This window comes from Monopterus albus, unplaced genomic scaffold (genome assembly GCF_001952655.1).
Source record: "Monopterus albus unplaced genomic scaffold, M_albus_1.0 scaffold205.1, whole genome shotgun sequence".
Taxonomy (NCBI): Eukaryota; Metazoa; Chordata; class Actinopteri; order Synbranchiformes; family Synbranchidae; genus Monopterus; species Monopterus albus.
The window spans coordinates 808,156-827,794 of record NW_018128085.1 but is presented as its reverse complement, the minus strand read 5'-3'; the positions used below and the strand labels follow the sequence as shown (position 1 = coordinate 827,794).

Genomic DNA, 19,639 nt, shown 5'->3' with positions numbered 1-19,639 from the left:
TATATATGTGTGTGTGTGTGTATTTCTCTTGTTGGAGTTGCATCCTTTGTCTAAGCACAACTGTAGGTATTTAGTGCACAACTCTTTGTAAAACACTTCTGCTGTGCATCTACTACAGATTATGAGGCTGAGTCTGGACTTATCAACACTGTCTTTGAGTTTCATATTGATTAATCATCAATCATTAAAAACTACAACTCTTTATTTAAATATTTCCTTTTTTTCTTCTTTTGATTTGCAGTGCATCAAGTTCAGCACTACCACTGTCACAAGCATTTCCATCATAGTTGATTAGCTTCACTCTGCCTGTTTGTGGTCCTGTTTTGCCTATTTTTGTCAAATTTGATTCTGTTTTTGTATAGTTTATTGTTCTGAGTCTTGCATTTCCCCACCTGCACTTGTTTGCTTCTTTTTCATCTACTCTCCTCTTTGTCTCATCCTCCCAATTTCTCTCCTCATTGTCTCTTCTCTCTCTTGTGCCTTGAGTAGATTTCCAATTTGAAAGGCTTTGTTGGTTTGTTGCACCAAACAATTAATGACAATTTGCACGACAAACAGAATTCTTGATTTTATGAACAGTTTCATCAATATTTGTGAACATGAAAAGATAGCTGGGAATCAGGGAAGCAAGACTAATTTGTTGTCATCAAGCGACACATTCTAAGGGAGAGTTATTCCAATTGATGGCAGAATTGATTCAATTCACAATGTTTGTTTGAGGTTATACCCCAAAATGACTTTAGTTACAACTTTTTCTCTTTATGTTTGAAGACTGAAATGTGGCAAAAGGTCGCAAAGTTCAAGGGGGCCGAATACTTTCGCAAGGCACTGTAACAGCGGGGTGCAAAATGCTAGCAGGCAGGGCATACATGGAACGCCATAACCAAGGGGCTGGCATAGTGTACATAAACATCTGTGCCGAGTACAGGCTGGAAGTCCCAAAGTCAAAATGTGGTACACCTCCAAAGGTGGTTGAGAATGACCAAGGTAAGATCCTGTGGGACTTCCAGATACAAACTGACAAACTGGTAATGGCCAACCAACCGGACATAGTAGTGGTGGACAAACAGAGGATAGATGATTAGTGATAGATGTAGCAACCCCAAGCGATAGCAACATCAGGAAGAAGGAACATGAGAAGCACAAGAAATGCCAAGGGCTGAAAGAAGAGCTAGAAGGCCTGTGTGAATACTGCACATGATATTCCCTTCTCATATCAATATTACACTGCTCTTCAATGACTAATGGTAATATTTTAGTAGTATTAAGTATCAAAAGATCCCTCAAAGCTGTGAACACATCTCAAATTGTCCAAACCCCAGACCTTAAAAAGGGGTAAATGATGTTGATGGTGATATTTAATCAAGACAGTTTTGGAAGATACAACAAATTAAACCAGAAGAGGATCATGGATTTTTTTAGCAGTAATATTGATGAAGTTGTGACAACTCTGTGTCATCCTGGTTTTTGTATTTTTATTTGAGTCACAGTCAAAGGACACATACAGTATCCGTGTTGAGATACAAAGCTGTAACGGACTTACTAAATTAGACTCCTACTACCATCTTTGAAAACATAAGAAAAGTTTTTGGTCACCTGACAAGTCAACAGTTAAGTGTAGTTTTATATGATGGACAGGGTAAGCTGGTCTTCCCAAATAACATTGATTGAATCAATTTATTTACATACAGGCCCTTGAGTTTGCTTGTTATACAGAAAAATGGTGATTTTGCCATTAAAAAAAATCTAAAGTGACTTTTAATATATGTTGAATAAATATATAAAAACTTTAATTACCTTAAAGACGCAGGAGTAGAACCTTTTCTATTTTACTGGGTCTTTAAATGAGTCCTAAATCCTTAAGATATATGAGCCACTCGTAACTGCTTGCTTGCTATGATAACTTTGCAATTGGATCATACTGTACCATTTTTCTCAATATAATGAGATTCTTTTAATAATAGGATATTGTATAATTTATGGATATGGCTAAAAGAAAACTCACCAGAAAGTAAACTGGCAAAATAAATATGTTCTCTGCCCTTGTGGGGAGGAGGAAAACATATGCAAGCAAATTAATTTTGATTGTTTTTATTCAACTTGTCAGTCTCTGCAAATAAGCACCGAACGTCTCTCTCTCTCTCTCTCTCTCTCTCTCTCTCTGTGTCTTCTTAGGATGGTATGGGGAACCTGCGGGTGACCAAGGAGGGTGTCAGACTGGAGGGAGTGTCTGAATTCTTATTGCCATTATACGTCAAAGAGATCCAGTCTCGTAGGGTAAGACCATGTCTGTGTGAGTGTTTGTGTTATATTGTGTTGCATGCATAGTTGGTTATGTGATTACGTACGTGTGTGTGTGTGTGTGTGTGTGTGTGCATGTCCCTGTTCTACAACCCCTAAAATGAACAGAAATCAAATGTTGTTCACAGCAGTCTGTTTCTCAAGGATTTGATCCTGCACTCCTTGATAATCCTAATTCTTCTTCTAATGATCTCTCCTGTCTTTGAACCGGACATGATAAAAGGGTTTGTATTAGGTCATACTGCTTTAGAATATACAGTAGGCTTACTTTTCCATTTTTCCATTTCCATTTTGACACATTTTGTGTTGCTCTGGGTCTTATTTTTCACAAAGGACCCATTTGTGTGAGGGAACGTTGTGCCTTGGCGGAGGTACATGCGCTCTCTGAGTGCTTTTGTTGGTTTTGTACCTGAAACACCCCTTGCACTTGACACTGTTGCATATTAGATAATATTACTGTGAAGTGCACAAGTCAGTACCAGCAGCGACTCAAAACAAAGTGCTGCTATTGTGATTTAGATGACAGTGTTGTTGTTTTTGAGTGGGTAGAAAACAATGTTTTCTCCCAGTCAAATACAGGATTGATTGGAACACAAGAAAATAAAAAAAAGCATATATATTGTACATTACATATGGTATATAACTATAGTCAGAAAGCTACACCAGAATAAGCAGTAAAAGAGATAAATAACACCAGGAGGAATGTGGACCTCTATCGAAGTATTGCCTAACCATGATATGAAGGAAAACAAAGCTATAAGAGAACTGAAACAAATAAACCATAAACTATGATGGTGAAAAGAAGGAATAAAGTAAGGTAAAAGGTGTTGAATGACTAAAGGCTGAGAGAAGGCAGAGGAGGTCAAATATAAATGAGGGGGAAAAAGAGAGGCAAGAGGAACAGAAGAAAGGCATATAAAAGGAGATGAGGGGACTATCAACAAACATGTGCGCAGACATGTACGAGTGGAATATAAGTGAGAAGCTATTTCAAACTCAGATCTCTAAGACGTTGCTGATATTTAAGATTCTGTCTTTACTGAACAGTAAAGAGGCTGAGATGCCACAAAAAGATTTTGCACCAACACTATTGCAAATGCACGACAACCTCAAGAGCTATAAGAGTATATAAATATATGAGAAACACTACAGTGTACATGCAGCTCCTGTTTTTCAAGTGCAGCATAAATAAGGTTTCTACTTAAGCTGTCGTGGTTTTATTTACACCCACTCTGTGGTTTGTTTGTCACCACATTCTGTACATTTCCTTCACATTGAGGAGACATGAATCGAATTCCTTAAAAAGCCTCAGGAATCAGAGATAAATAATACATAAGTATAAAAAAGAGAAAATGTAAAATGTGTTGGCTCTGAGACCTGTCATACACTGCCAATTGTGCATTTAAACATATTAAGTGAAAATAACTGAAATGAATAATGGCACTGTAAACCTAATGGAGCCAGAATGGAACTGTTATAATAGAATATTTACAGCAATGTCAATCTGTATGTTCCCACCTGAAATCGGACATTGATGGTATTTTCACATAGAAACCACCTCTCACTAAAAAGACAGATATTAGCCATGGGACACAGATCTAGAATCACATGCACATCAACATGATTAACATACATTGATTCTATCCCATAGCACTGCTTTCAGGGTGGAGGTGAATACTATACTACTGCCCTACTTAAAAACGTGACACTATTTAGGTAGTTTTATTTTACTGTACATAATGTAGCTCTTCATACAAAAAAATGATTTCATTAGAGCTAAAGCAGAAAAAAACAAATGGGAGAGTGATACATAGAAAGATGAGAAAAATGTATATTTTACACATTGTGGTTCTGATTCCTTTAAAAGAATGTGCACTGTGCGATAACTGTCTGTCTGTCTTGGCGCGCTGTATGTGTGTATTTGGTGAGGTGTGATTGTCAACCATTGTGTTTGCAAGTCTGTGTGAGGGTTTTAGGTGTCTGTGAGTATCTATATTTTGTTTTCAAACTGATTATTTTTTTAATTTTATTTCAGGCGGATATTGATATTTTGTGTTTGTGAGGAAGCCAATGCATATAGTTGCAGGTTTGTATGTATGAGTGTTTGTGAGGCAGAGCTTATCCCCTTACATAAAAGCAAATACCAAGTCGCCCTCACATCTTCTAAACAGCAGGTGTGCTCTTATTCTGATATTGACATTTGCCACACTTTTACTGTGAATTTTGGTTGCAGTGGGGGAAGCATGAATCAGAAGTATTCATTAAAATCCCCGAGGATACAACAGTCTGCTGCTTGTTTTGTGAAGAGACATACTGTTGGGAAATGGGGAGAGAAGAGTTAGAACCTGCATGGCACAGTTGCGTGGTGGTGTGGTCACAGCAAGAAGGTTCTGGGTTTGAACCCGGGCCGACATGAGGCCTTTCTGTTCTCCTTGTGTGGGCTCTCTCCCAGTACTCTGGCTTCCTCCCACAGTCCAAAGACATGCAGCTTAGGTTGACTGGCAACTCTAAATTGCCCGTAGGAGTGAGTGTGGGTGGTTGTCTGTCTACACATCAGCCCTGTGATGGACTGGCGACCTGTCCAGGATGTACCCCACCTCTCGCCCAGTGTCAGCTGGGATTGGCTCCAGCCCTCCTGTGACCCTAATCAGAAGTAAGCAGTGCTGATTCAAGTAACTGGGTGTTTAATCTGTTCTTTAAATTCCTACCTTACTCTGATTTTGTAGCAAACACAGCTCATGTCAGTAATTAAAAAATAGTTTTATTATATAAAAGCTGGCAGCATTTCAATAATTAACCATTAACCATTTATTGATTGCTAATGTGGCTGACTTAAAATTTGTATCCCTAATGAGATAAGGATAATAAGATAAAGAAAGGAACAGATACATGAAATAAACAAAAGCAGCTTCCAGTGTGGGTTTCAGGAGCTTGTGGCAAACTGCCCTGGCCTGAATATAGGCTTACGACTTACATGCACACACAAAAGGAACCTACTGAAATGATACCAAGTCATTAGCCAAGACAACACTGAACCAAAAGATACACACTCAGCAAACTAAAAAGAATCCCTTGGGCCTGGATAAGTGGAGAGGATAAGAATACTTCAGCATGGAGAGTGATGAAGAAGTGGCAATGAGAGACACCAAAAGAACACGGAGAAAGAGAAACCTACAAGGGCAGATAGACACGTAAAAATAAAAAGTGAGGTGAGAAAATTTGCCTCACAGGCATTTTACTCCTCACTTGTTGTTCAAGGCAAACCAGAAAGGGGAAGAGAAAAGGGAGTGAGATGAGAGGAGGAAAGATTTTAATGCTTGATGCAGTAAAGCAGAGACCAAGGGAAAAATTGGTTTTCAGACATACCCACATTTTTAATGATTAGATTAAGACAAGTGGTGTAGCGGTAAACATAAAGACTGCTAAACTACAACTTTGTTTGACAACGTTTGTTGTCAAATCTACTACAGTTGTGTCTCCTTTTCAGGAGATGAAGATTTTGCTCTGGTCCTGCATTTCAGACATGAGACTGAAGCTATTATAAGTCAGTCGGCATTGAGCCTCATTATAATTTCTTGCCTTTGTTTTTGCCCTTGTAACATCTGGAACAGTCTGAGCTGGGCTATTGTCTGTTTTATGTTTACTCAACAGTCTGTTCACAAATATGTCCATGCTGTGTAGCACCTGGTTCAGATCTGTGTGACTGATCCACTGCTTAGGACAAAGTCCTGAAAGATTCCATTTGGAAAAAAAAGCAATTGAATTTTCATCCTGAAAAATTTTTGTCATGTAAAACTGTAAAATATTGTCTGAAGACACTTTGGATAAAGCATAAATCACACCTTGTTGCTTGTCAAATTTAGTTTTTGAGACCGGAATGGGTTCATTGCTTTATTTTGTTACAATGTGGATATGGTTCATAGTGTATATTGTTTCTAGTACACTAGCTGCTGTAACAAAGAAGGTTCCCCGTGAGGATTGTTAAAGTTACCAAGTGACCACAGACTGTGGTTCTCACCTACGATTGAGTACCAGTGGCTGTTCCCTGCTCTCTGACCTCAGAAGGTAGCAGTGAACCAGTTCCAGTTTAATACACCACAATAAAGCAAATGAGACTTCACAATAGACCACTTAGTTGAACTGGACAGTGCCTAGAGAGTGCAAACATCCACCAAGGCAGATCACTGTGCCCATAATGCCATTACACCTTGACCGTGAAAACCTACTTCTAGTATTTGGAATCATATTGATATCTTTAGTAGTTATTCAAAAAAATGCTTTTTTTTCTTCAAGATCTAGCTCAGTGACAGAGTAGCAAGTTTTCTGTGGACCCTATACAGTGCCTTGCGAAAGTATTCGGCCCCCTTGAACTTTGCGACCTTTTGCCACATTTCAGGCTTCAAACATAAAGATATAAAACTGTAATTTTTTGTGAAGAATCAACAACAAGTGGGACACAATCATGAAGTGGAATGAAATTTATTGGATATTTCAAACTTTTTTAACAAATAAAAAACTGAATAATTGGGCGTGCAAAATTATTCAGCCCCTTTACTTTCAGTGCAGCAAACTCTCTCCAGAAGTTCAGTGAGGATCTCTGAATGATCCAATGTTGACCTAAATGACTAATGATGATAAATAGAATCCACCTGTGTGTAATCAAGTCTCCGTATAAATGCACCTGCACTGTGATAGTCTCAGAGGTCTGTTTAAAGCGCAGAGAGCATCATGAAGAACAAGGAACACACCAGGCAGGTCCGAGATACTGTTGTGGAGAAGTTTAAAGCCGGATTTGGATACAAAAAGATTTCCCAAGCTTTAAACATCCCAAGGAGCACTGTGCAAGCGATAATATTGAAATGGAAGGAGTATCAGACCACTGCAAATCTACCAAGACCTGGCCGTCCCTCTAAACTTTCAGCTCATACAAGGAGAAGACTGATCAGAGATGCAGCCAAGAGGCCCATGATCACTCTGGATGAACTGCAGAGATCTACAGCTGAGGTGGGAGACTCTGTCCATAGGACAACAATCAGTCGTATACTGCACAAATCTGGCCTTTATGGAAGAGTGGCAAGAAGAAAGCCATTTCTTAAAGATATCCATAAAAAGTGTCGTTTAAAGTTTGCCACAAGCCACCTGGGAGACACACCAAACATGTGGAAGAAGGTGCTCTGGTCAGATGAAACCAAAATCGAACTTTTTGGCAACAATGCAAAACGTTATGTTTGGCGTAAAAGCAACACAGCTCATCACCCTGAACACACCATCCCCACTGTCAAACATGGTGGTGGCAGCATCCTGGTTTGGGCCTGCTTTTCTTCAGCAGGGACAGGGAAGATGGTTATAATTGATGGGAAGATGGATGGAGCCAAATACAGGACCATTCTGGAAGGAAACCTGATGGAGTCTGCAAAAGACCTGATACTGGGACGGAGATTTGTCTTCCAACAAGACAATGATCCAAAACATAAAGCAAAATCTACAATGGAATGGTTCACAAATACACATATCCAGGTGTTAGAATGGCCAAGTCAAAGTCCAGACCTGAATCCAATCGAGAATCTGTGGGAAGAACTGAAAACTGCTGTTCACAAACGCTCTCTATCCAACCTCACTGAGCTCGAGCTGTTTTGCAAGGCGGAATGGGCAAAAATTTCAGTCTCTTGATGTGCAAAACTGATAGAGACATACCCCAAGTGACTTACAGCTGTAATCGCAGCAAAAGGTGGCGCTACAAAGTATTAACTTAAGGGGGCTGAATAATTTTGCACGCCCAATTTTTCAGTTTTTTATTTGTTAAAAAAGTTTGAAATATCCAATAAATTTCGTTCCACTTCATGATTGTGTCCCACTTGTTGTTGATTCTTCACAAAAAAATTACAGTTTTATATCTTTATGTTTGAAGCCTGAAATGTGGCAAAAGGTCGCAAAGTTCAAGGGGGCCGAATACTTTTGCAAGGCAATGTACATTTGAACATTCTGGATTAGCACATTTGGAATATTATTTGAATCCAGATCATACTTTGATGTGATAATTTATATGCGGATGATACTGTGCATTATGGTATGTATGGAGCAAAAATACTGAAACAGGCTCTATCACACAATGGTGAAGAAACCTTTAAATAGTCATGGATCGGGATGATGATCTGTATCAGCAACAAAATCTACTCAATTATTCTATGAACCATACATCTTCAAAATCTAATCATTACTTTGAGTTAAGGTGTGAACAAACCAAGAAACACATGAACCAATAAATGATGTTAAAAATGTGATCTATGCTATAAAGTAAATGGAATTAAAGTTTAGACCTACAGGCCCTTGTCATGGATCAAATATTTTGTGCACGAAAGTTTGATGTTCCCAATGTAAAGAGTTGAGTGTACTTTAGTAATCCCCCCAAAAAAGAATAAAAATGGAGTCTAAGGTCTTTAAAATTTCAATATTAGGAACATAAATTTTAGGATATAAAGAGAACGAAGGAGAGGTTGAAGAGAGCATCCCTCCTACACAGCTGTATTATGCCTTATTCAAAACCATCATAGACACACATATGCACAGTTTGCATAATTGGGGCCATCCCCCAGCAGTGCATTATGGGAGAGGTAAATGGAACATTGTGACTTCCAGAGAGAGCAAAATACAGAATGCTGCATATAAACCACACACTAGCAACAACATCACACTGAGAAATTGGATTGGCTGGGTAGGAGGGAAAAGACAGAGTGCAGAAGAGACAACTGTTGAGAGGAAGAGAGGGCACAAAATGAAGGAAAAGAGGGTGGAAGGAATTAAATGGGTCAGAGAAGCAAACAGACCTTAAAAGGGTGGGAGAAAAGGTGTAAATAAAAGATAAAGAAACAAACACAAGAAGGCATGAGTGCTGAGATCAAAGAAATAAAGAAACTAGCTGGTGGAGGAAGGTCATGTTAAACACCCCCAGTATGTGACATAGCAATATGTTTCAGTGTTTTTTAAATATTGGTCTCAAAATTCATATTCCCTGGAAGGGTCAAATGGTTTAATTAATTAATTATTTTACCTACCCTATAGGTAGACCTATATAACTCAAATAAATTAACATAGCTAATTAATAATTAGCAATTTTGGCAGAACAAACTTTGATGCAAATGTATTTGAATTTGTTTTTGATGCATGCTTTATGATGATGTGATCAGATATTTGTTTAGTGATACCTCCTCCATCAGTGTGTGTGTGTGTGTGTGTGTCTGTTTATAGGCACATCTGTTGATGTGATCTTTTCTCCCAGGCACTGTTCACTAGTACTTTAACTAATAGAGCACTGGTCTAAATCAGATCAGGCAGAACATCAATGAAAGATAGTACAGGATATGTATCAGACATATATCAAGCAAACATAACAGGTAGTAGACAGGAGCCGGTTGAGCAGTTAACAGTGGGGGTGCATAGATGATTTGGCAAGGAAGCACTGCATGGCACCATGCAGAAACTTGAAAACACCAAATACTTGCAGAGGATTGCCTCCGCAAGTATTTGCAGGCATCGGGGAAGCTTTGAGAGACACGGGACCTCAAGCAAAGATTGTGTAGCCACAGAATAAAGCTAGTAAGTAGACAGAATCACTGCCAGCTCTGGGAGCAACATCACAAGCCAGCGTTTGGAAGACACCACACAGCACACTAGATGCATTCTGACAGAAATGTAGAGCCATGTGGGGCTGATAAGTCACATTTTCCATGGGGAATACAGGGCACACAGTGTGGACAGATCATGTCATAATCAGTGCGGTGGAAATCAACCAAAAATGTGTAGATGCAGATTTAACAGGCTAAAAGTTCAGTAGCAGAAATTCAGATTATTTTTTCACCCACTCCTCCAACTTTCTTTCTAGGTCTATAACACTGTCACCTTACTTCCTCCACTGCTGCTGTCAGCGCATTGTCATTTAAATGTAAACATGTTGTTTTGGTACAAATGCTGATATGACTTTGGGGCAGATGTGGCTCAGGAGGCAGATCAGGCCATCACCTTATCACAGCATTGGGGGTTAAATCCCTGGCTTCTCAAGTCCACATCAAGGTCTCCTTGGGCAAAACACTGAACCCCATTTTGCTCCCGTTGCCTCGTAAGGCTGTTCTGCCTGCCATCAGTATGTGTAACGGGTGAATGGGCAAGTAGTTTTAAGCACTTTCAGTGCTACAGTAGAGAAACACTATATAAGTGCTAGTAAATTTACTATTCTTCTTGGGAGGACAGTCGCTGTCAGCAAGGCAACATAGACTATCTGGCAAGAGACAGTCATGGTTGCTGTGCCTGATTTTCAGCATGTTCTGAAGATTTGCTCCTGCTTCGTTTTACAATCTGCATATATGGAGGACATATGTAGTATACAGTGTGTACTCTCTGTAAAAGTATGTATTTACTTGAGAAGTGAATTCATTGTAACCTCGAGGCAGTGGTATCATAAGAGCAGAAGATTTTGTATTTCACTGTGTTGGTGTATTTTAAAAGGCATGCCGTGAATGCAGTGTTTCATCTCTATCTCACCCTCTTTCTTCTATTCCCAAAAAGGCCTGTCTCTGGTGACACACACATGCACAAATGCACACGTTCACCTACACACAAGCACAGATTCTTGCCACTAGGCCCTATAATTGTCCCCACAGGGACCCAATGACGACCTATCACCACTACAGGAGGCACAAAGAAAACTTAATTTATTCTGCTCTCTTGCTGTTCTCTCTGTCTTTTTTATTTGACTTGTCATTTTATTTGGCTCTTTCCCCTTATATTTAGGACTTTCTCTACCCCCTGTCTATGACATTTCTTTCTCTCTATCTATCACCCTCTTTCTATGTTGTTTTTGTTCCGGCTTCCCTTCTCAACCCTGTAGTGACACTCGATCCCTGGAGACAGGTCTAGTTATGTGAAGTAGACTGCCTGGAGAAGGGCCTTACTTATTAGGAAAAAAAAAAACTCTGGCACCCAAATAAAGATTGGTTAAATGTAGGCAAGTCAAGGGAGAGAGGAGTAAAAGAAGGTATGTTTTAGGAAGTTGAGCCTAATAAAAGTAAAATTAAACCTGCAATAGAGATGGGTGCAATTGAATAACAATAACAAATGTATGAACATAATAAAAAAGTTCAAAGCAACAACAATTAAAGAACTCCATCCATATCTTGTGCTGGAAGGAAGAAAGTGAGAGGTGTATAAAGGTGGGAGGATGCCATAACTTTATTTTTGCTGTTTGTCAGTTTTAGATTTATTACTCCCTCTCCCTGCCTCGTAATTTCTCTGTGCTTCTCCTCTGAGGACCTGAGCTAGCTGAAACTTCTCTAACTCTGCAGCTGTAATTGAATAGCAGAGAGTTCTAATGGAACATTATGCTGTTCTAGTCTTGGCAGGCCCTATTGATTTTGACTTTGCAGCATTGTAAACAATCTGTGGTAAATGTAACTGAATGGATGCAGACCTTGGTATATGCTATAATTCCAGGGCTTTGGCTGTGGAACTGTTGCACTGTGGCAAGTCTAACTGTTACAATGTGGTTTAGTTAGACTTTAATAGCACCTTGCCCAGGGTGGCCCACACTTGTATTTTTCACCAAAGAATAATATATCATTTTTGTTTCTTTGACTTTGTATTCATGCCTTTTGTTTGTGATTAAAAGGAAGATGTCACAAAGTCCAACTGTCAGGCACATTTGATTTTAATTGCATGTCACCTGGGGCGCAGGATGCTGGTGGGTTTCTTTACAGAATAAGAGGTTCTTATTTTTATTTATTTTTTTGTGTGTGTATGTTATTTTCTTTTGTTTGTGGTCACGTCTGATATAGAGAGTGGCATGTTTTTGATATCCACGGTGCTCTTCATCTTTGTCTAATACCACCCGTGAAGGTGATACCTTTTATGTACAAAGAAATCCAAGCTATAATTCAGACACATTGTCAACAGGAAGTCCAACCACTAGGAACATTTGATTCAAAGTGCATGTCATCCTCAGCGGGTGTGATATGTCACACAAAGAGTCTATATCGGCGAGTGACTCAGGTGCATTTTAAGTTATTATATTCTGTCAGCGTATCAGTATGTGTGGTCAGCATATAAAAGAGACCCTTCCTGTATTATTGAGATGACAGTTGCTATGGATAATGGGAGATGTCGCACTTGTCCTGGTCGATAATGCTAATAAAGTCTGGTCAACACAAAATGACTGCATTCACAGTAACACATTTCACACCATGCCTTGACATTTTAGGGAACTTTCCTTTTGCTTCTCTTGTATTTACCTACTCTCAGTCTATCTGTATTGCTGCAAACCTTTCTCCCATGATTACTGCTATATTGTAATACAGTTGAGGCAGTTCAGAATATTTACTTATTGACGAATTATGTATTACAGTGTTTTCAAAACACATCGGTCCTGAGTTGTTCCAAAACTGATGACACAATAAGATTTTTCATCACTAGAATGAGCTGGAATGTCACAAAACTGCAGCCTGTGGACATTTAGGATTCATGCAATAAACCATTGCTACTTTTTTTAAATTCTGAAAATCACCTTAGACTTGTGGTCCTTATTACATGATCTCACCCAGCTTCCATTTATATACGTACAATGATACAAAGTGTTCTTGCTTTTTTCCACTATATTTCATTATTTCCCCTTCCTATTGCTCAGCAGTAAATCAGCAGTCTATCATAAAATAACAATCAATATGGGACAAATCCAACAGGTTCAACAAATGTAAAATGTATTTGATTTAAACAGCATGTCACCTTTAGCAGGCGGTACTTGCTACATGAGAATTTCTTCAGCCTTCAGCCAGCAGAAAGAAATTACTTAGACACGCTGTCGGTGATAATAAGAGTTGACCTCAGAAGATAAGAGCCCCACCAAGCAGACACATGCAGAGGGCTTGTCAGATGTCTGAGCTTTTCCCGTGTACCCTGCAACACTCAAAAAGATATCACATAAGCAGTCAGTGCCCCCACTGAAGTTAAACTGAATATAATAGAAAAAAGAAGAAAGAGAAGTTTGAGTGGGAGAGGTTTACAGAGGTTAGTGGGGCCAGGGTAAGTGGGGAGTGTTTGATCATCTTTCCAGAAGCAAGAATACATTCATAATAATTTTATTCAAGACTGAGTTTACAAGTGTGTGTAGTTGAACTTATATGTATTCGTCTGCATGATTGCCTGCCTGTGCAGAGGAAGCTCCAAATTCCTGTGTGTCCAGTGTGTGGGACCGGCATTTATGTGCATGCCAGACATGGTCGCGACACATGTAAAAATAGTCTCCATTAACATTTAAAAGCATTTTTTAAAATGTCAGGAGAATGAAAGTCACACTGGCTCTTGAGGGGAGAGAGGAACCAAGGAAAAATGAATAAGAATATTAATCCTTTGCTCCGAATCATTCCATCCCTCCTTCCATGTGCTGGCTCAGAAGCCACATCATCTAAAAGCCACAACAAATCCCTTCATCACAAAACCTAAGAAAAAGGGCACATCATGCCATGCCAGGATAAATCTAAAAATTTTGATAACGCTGTTATTAAAAGAGATTTTGCTTCACCCAAAGTGCATCAGAATGCCACTTCCATGTCAAGACAAATTGCATCTCTACCTTTGTGAACGTCAGGCACCAAACTCTGGCATTGGCCAATATTTTTATGTTGCATCTGGTTTCATTTTGGTAAAATACCTGGATTCATTAAGCTCATTCTTTTACTTTTACTCATGCTTTCTGTTTTGTCTTTTTTCCCCTCTCTCACCCTGACACTACAGCCATCAGCAACAAAAACAAGTGTGATAAGTCATTGACAGTGTTGTTAACAACAGCAGACTAGCTTAAACATTCTGCGGTCAGCGAAACAAAATAGGTGGAGTGCAGGGTACAACCTAACACATTTTGGTTTTTGCTAAAGCTGGAACAGTTATGCTTTACACAAGCAACATATACCTTTCTGCTACAAATGAACACTTAAACTTTGTTTCTAGAATCTACTGTTCCACTGAAAATGACGGGAGACGCGTTGTTACACCTTACCTCACCTTAATTGTAACAGATAGAGGGTTAGTTGTAACATTGGCTACAAAAGTCTGATAATATAATTCTATGTTGTATCAAACAAGTATTTTTACCAACCATACTGCATTTTATAATAATGATCTATTTGACAGATGGACTGATCAATTGATAGGCACCCACTTACATGTCAAATTATATATGAATGTGACATGAGACTATGGGTCAAACAATGATACATTTATTTTTTTGTCCACAAAGTAGGACAGCAAATAAGAATAACATCATGAGTCAGCAAAATATGGATCATTTCCAAAGAACCTGCTTCTTGTTATTGTTTACATAAGCGAGGTTAGATGTAATGCAGTGTTACAACTAACTGGGGTACAACTTGGCTGAGGTTCTTCTTGAGTGCAGTTTTATTTTAGACTTTATTGTCTAAACCCAGTTACTCTATACTTTTACCTCTATATACAGTAGCACTGTTTGTCCTATTCATCTGTGACAGCCATTACTTAATATGACAGCCAGAAATTAATAAAGCAAAAAATGATTGTGATGCTTTGCTTTAAATTGTGTAGGGCTGAGTTTTCTCAAGTTTGAATACCACCCCCCACCCCCACCTCCAAATTCCATGTGCGGTAATTGGCATAATGATCAGATGAGCAGATAGGTTTGTACAGACAAATGTATCTTTTATCTTTTTCTAGTTTCAGTGATAGCATCAGTGGGAACATTAGAACCTATATTATTTAAGATGATAGTCAAGACAGCAGTGTTTCATTCCATAACCAGACCTACGCATTTACCTTAGTGTGCATATTTTAATCACCATGTCTAATTAGGTATGGACAACGTGTGCTTTAGCATGAGAGGGATTTATGTTAACACACAAACCCATAACAAATTATAGCATGAGTAAGTGAAAACAAAATTTAAAAAATAAGCTTATATAACCTAAACAGAACTAGTATGTGTGTGTATCCCTCTTACCGTCCTGTGTGACAGGTTTTTGGTTGTCCTACAGTTACTATTTTTACTTAAAAAAAAAATTGTGTTGCGACAGCAGTGTCATTTTCCTCTAAGTGATATACATCGCTGTCTCTGCTTTACCTCTGATTCACCCCTTCACTTATCTCTACAGGTGACTGTAGACGAAATACAGTGATTACGCTCCATCTGAACACAGACACCTATGGCTCCTATTGTGACTGTCTTCCACAGTCCAAGATGCTTCTTATAGAAAAGCTTAGTGAAGCAGCTGTGTGCTGGTCATTAGCATACTGTGGGGAAGTTCACATTTGTGAAGACAATAAGTCACAATGTACCTCATCAGAAGTATTTTCAAGTTTGTTTCGGTTCTTTGAGACAAGAGCTTACAAAGAAGAGAAAATTGTTGGATGCACATCTTTTAAGCTTATTGAGAAACAGTCTCAAATTAGGCTAGTTGTCTGTTAGCACTTTGTCTCAGCTATCAAGAGACCATCAGGTCCCCACTGTGCTTCAGAGGCTGCTTCAAACATGCCTGGTTATTGACTCATACATCATCCAACATACAACTGTTGATTTTCGTATACTGGATTTCTGATAACCATTTGGCTATTGGTGAAACCTAGCATCAGTCATTTGACTGTAAAAGGTGACAGCTTTTTACTACAGGTATTTAAATCTCAATTATGACTTTTTAGTCAAAATATCACAACTTTTTCTCCTGTGTTATTCTTCCTTACTCCCCCAAATACAGACTCAGTACAGTACATTTCCACAGACCCCAGAACACACTCTGTCCCTGCAAGTATTATGTATTCAAAGGTTGTTTTCAGTGAAATGGACATAAGCCACTGTCTGAAATTAATTAAGGGTGGACATTTAAATTAATTACCTGGATGGGAGTGTGGCATTACTCAGCTCTGGCCTTATGACATTAAACAGACACAAATGCATGCAATGAGGAGACACTCACAGATTAGGTTTAATTACCAGTGTGCAGATGACTGGTACAGTGTGGTTCATCCTTATTTACATATTGAACTGTTCCTCTCTGTGTGTGTGTGTGTGTGTGTGTGTGTGTGTGGCCTTGTTTAAATATACTTGTGGGGACAGAACATTGGGAGCACACTGCTTTGCAGGGGCCGAAAGACTCTTGTGGGGACCGGAGGCTGGGCCCCACAACTGAATCTATGAAAATAACAGGGTGAAAGGTTAGAGCAAGTGTTGGCTTTGGTTAAGGTTTGGCAAGTAGTGGTTCTGGTTAAAGTTGGGTATGTCTCCTGGAAACAAATATAAGTCTCAGTAGGGACCCTGTAAGTGATGACCACAAGGATTTGGTGTATGTGTGAGAAAGAGAGAGAGAGAAAAGAGCATGACAGAAAAAAGATAGCAAGTGGATCAGTTTCATTTCAGTTACATGACTGTGAGTGCCAAGTAAGCAGGATTCATTTTGTTCTGCTCCACTGTTTCTTTCAAATATTGGCAATTCTATGTCTTATGCTAACTCAGCTACAAAGGCCAGCCTGCACAAGGGATTAAAGCCTTCACACAGTTGAAATACTTGCCTCCAATGAAACTTACAAATTCCCTAAAGAAATATCCTACAAAACACCTGTGTTTGTAGTGTAAAACACAGACCTCCAGCAGGCTTGTAGGGTGGCACTGAAATCATTGTAGTTTTCCTGTTTCTTAAAAGGCAGCAGTTGGAGTCCAACACAGCAGTTAAAATACACACCACAACATACATTCAGATGTACATATGAACTCTGCAACTGTAGTACAACCTCTCTAAAGCACTGTCCAACACTAATAGAGCCTGTAGCCTTGACTGGTTTAACATTTTATTTCACTTAATTCAGCTTGATTTAGTGTTTGTGTTAACCAGTTTTTGTGGGGAACATGGGATTGTTTTGTTTTGACCCAATTATAATCTCACATACATTTTTATTTGGCATTGAATCTGAAAACATAAGAGTTGTCTCTGTAAAACAAAAGGCACTACCTATAGTATATAGTATAGCTGTCAATATCATTTACACTTGCCACTATTTCTGTGGCCACTTTTCTATCCCTTTTGTGTTTAGTACAAGTTGCTCACCAACTATATAGGAAAATGGCACACTTTTTAATTGCAAATACAGAGCTATAATTGTCCAGGTGATTCAGAGCTCCAAAACCAGGAAATCAAACGATAATATTTTCACCAAAAATTGCCACAAACGCTATCTTTAAATCCAGGTTCAGGCTTCATTTTCTTCTGTACAGTTATCTGTTTATGCTGTGTGGCTTGGTGAGATGTAAACAGCAAGAGAAGTTGTGGTTTGTACTACTAGGGTACTTGCATATAGTCAGAAAACTGACACATGGTTACAGCAAACTGCTAAAGTGACTAACAAACACTTTTAATAGTTAAAACAGCATGTGTAGGACAGGAAGTGGTTCATAATATATTGCTAAGCCCTTGTTCAGTTACATTCTGTAATTCCCCTGCCATGGTTAAAACAGCCTCAGGCCTCATGCATTTATAATCTGCTTTTATAATTACAGAGCTGAATGCCAGAGTTAAATTGTAGGGACAATGCCTAATGGTTAAGTGCTCCAGGTGTAGTGTATAATTTGAGGAAAGTACTTATGACATCAGTTCAGATCTGTTAAACAGTAATCATGCTATATGTATATCACTGCTGTGTTGGAAATGTTGGCAGCAGAGGCATATTATCCACAAAAACAAAAACAAAAACAAAAAAAAATTAGTTTTATGAATATTATTTCTGCCTTCATCAGAAGACAGCCACAAAGAATATTAAAACAAACTCCAGTGACACCTTCATTATTATTATTATTATTATTATTATTATTGTTATACTTTAGAAATGGATGGGAAAAGGATAGAACTAGGCAGAGATGTCTCTTTTGAGCAAGCTTTATCCAGTCCCTGGAGTTCTTCTCTTTCACCCTGCCAACCTCAGTGCTCTTGATGAGGATGAATTTCTTAAGGCAGTTTGCCAGAATTCAAGATGCTGCTTCCTTTCATTCTAAACAGAAAGAGAATGAATAAATACGTTTACCTCTGTTCCTGATTTCTCAGTGTCTGTCATTGTATGCTACCTTTCATATTTTTATGACATGTTTAGGAATGTTTCTTATTTTTGATAGCTTAATAGGTAGTGTAGTTTTGTATAAGTATGTCAGTACTTAGATTTATCTTGGATTGGATAACTGGTGGCTCTCAAAAGGGCATGAGCAGAGTGGGCACAGTTGTTTTTGTTAAGGTATGGAGGTACTGTTTGAGAAAAATGCCTTCAGCACTTAAGACAGTCTTCCCTCTCATCCTAAAGCACCAATAGCAGTAATATTTGGATTTGTTTCCCTCCTTGATGTAACATGGTGTTTTCCCAGGTAAAATCATTAAGTATCGAGTCTGCCTTGACACAGAGGTCCACTTTCTCTTGGGACAGCACAATGACAAAAGAGAGAGAATCCCAATGATGTACTTAAATGTCAGCCTAGCACAGCTGAGGAAATAACTGAAAATCTTCATATCCCTGAAGATGTTGGAGTCTGGCACATTATCATACCAGAACAATGGGAAGCTTCCATTATGCTCCATATGTCTGGGAAATCCTCCGTCCTGGCCAGGAAGCCTCTGTCTGAGCTGAGACTGGCATGCATTTGCTTAGGCCATTGAGCTTTTCATATGCAGCAACAGACACAAACCAGTATTTTGAAATCACAACATATGAGAAAATTTGAAAATGCCCCTTTCAAACTGTAAATTAGTCAGAGATATGGCAGCTCTTAAGGAACAAATGCATCTTATCAAAACCTGCAAGGCAGGTAGCAAGTTTTAAATTGTCCTCCACAGCAGTCCCCCATGGTTGGTTGAAAATTAACTTGGTTCCTCCTTCCTAACTCGACTTTGTTGCTATATAACAATGTCACCCGACCTATTTCTATGGTTCCATCATTTTCACTATGACCAATAGAGGGATTTGTCAAGTAAGCATGCTGTCTTGGGGCATTTGCTAGAAAGACTGATGCTGTCTCACATGACAGCTAGATATCACTTAAAAATAAAACATAACTATGGGTCATAATAAACTGCTTGCAAGGTAAAATATCAGGGACTTGCCCTCACTGAATACAAAGGGGAGTGGGATGTTATGAGGTGCTTGTGTATACTTGACTGCTTGCTCACTTGACGGTTTTGGGAAAGGTAAAGAAGGTCCGCACTGCTCTCAGGCACTGGCAAACCCCCAGCAGGGATAAAAGATTGAAGGGAACATAGTAGAATAAAAAAAGGGGGGGGGGGGGGGGGGGGGGGGGGGGAGA

At 39.0% G+C, this 19,639-nt stretch overlaps 1 protein-coding gene across 3 annotated transcripts in view; it reads left to right on the top strand.

Moving 5' to 3' along the window:
* sgcz (sarcoglycan zeta) overlaps positions 1-19,639 on the top strand; it is a 363,877-nt gene that overhangs the window by 251,179 nt on the left and 93,059 nt on the right. For all 3 annotated transcript variants that reach the window (XM_020618429.1, XM_020618430.1, XM_020618431.1), the window contains one exon: positions 2,176-2,277. In XM_020618429.1, coding sequence (XP_020474085.1) covers positions 2,176-2,277 — 102 coding nt within the window. The remainder of the gene's footprint in view (positions 1-2,175; positions 2,278-19,639) is intronic.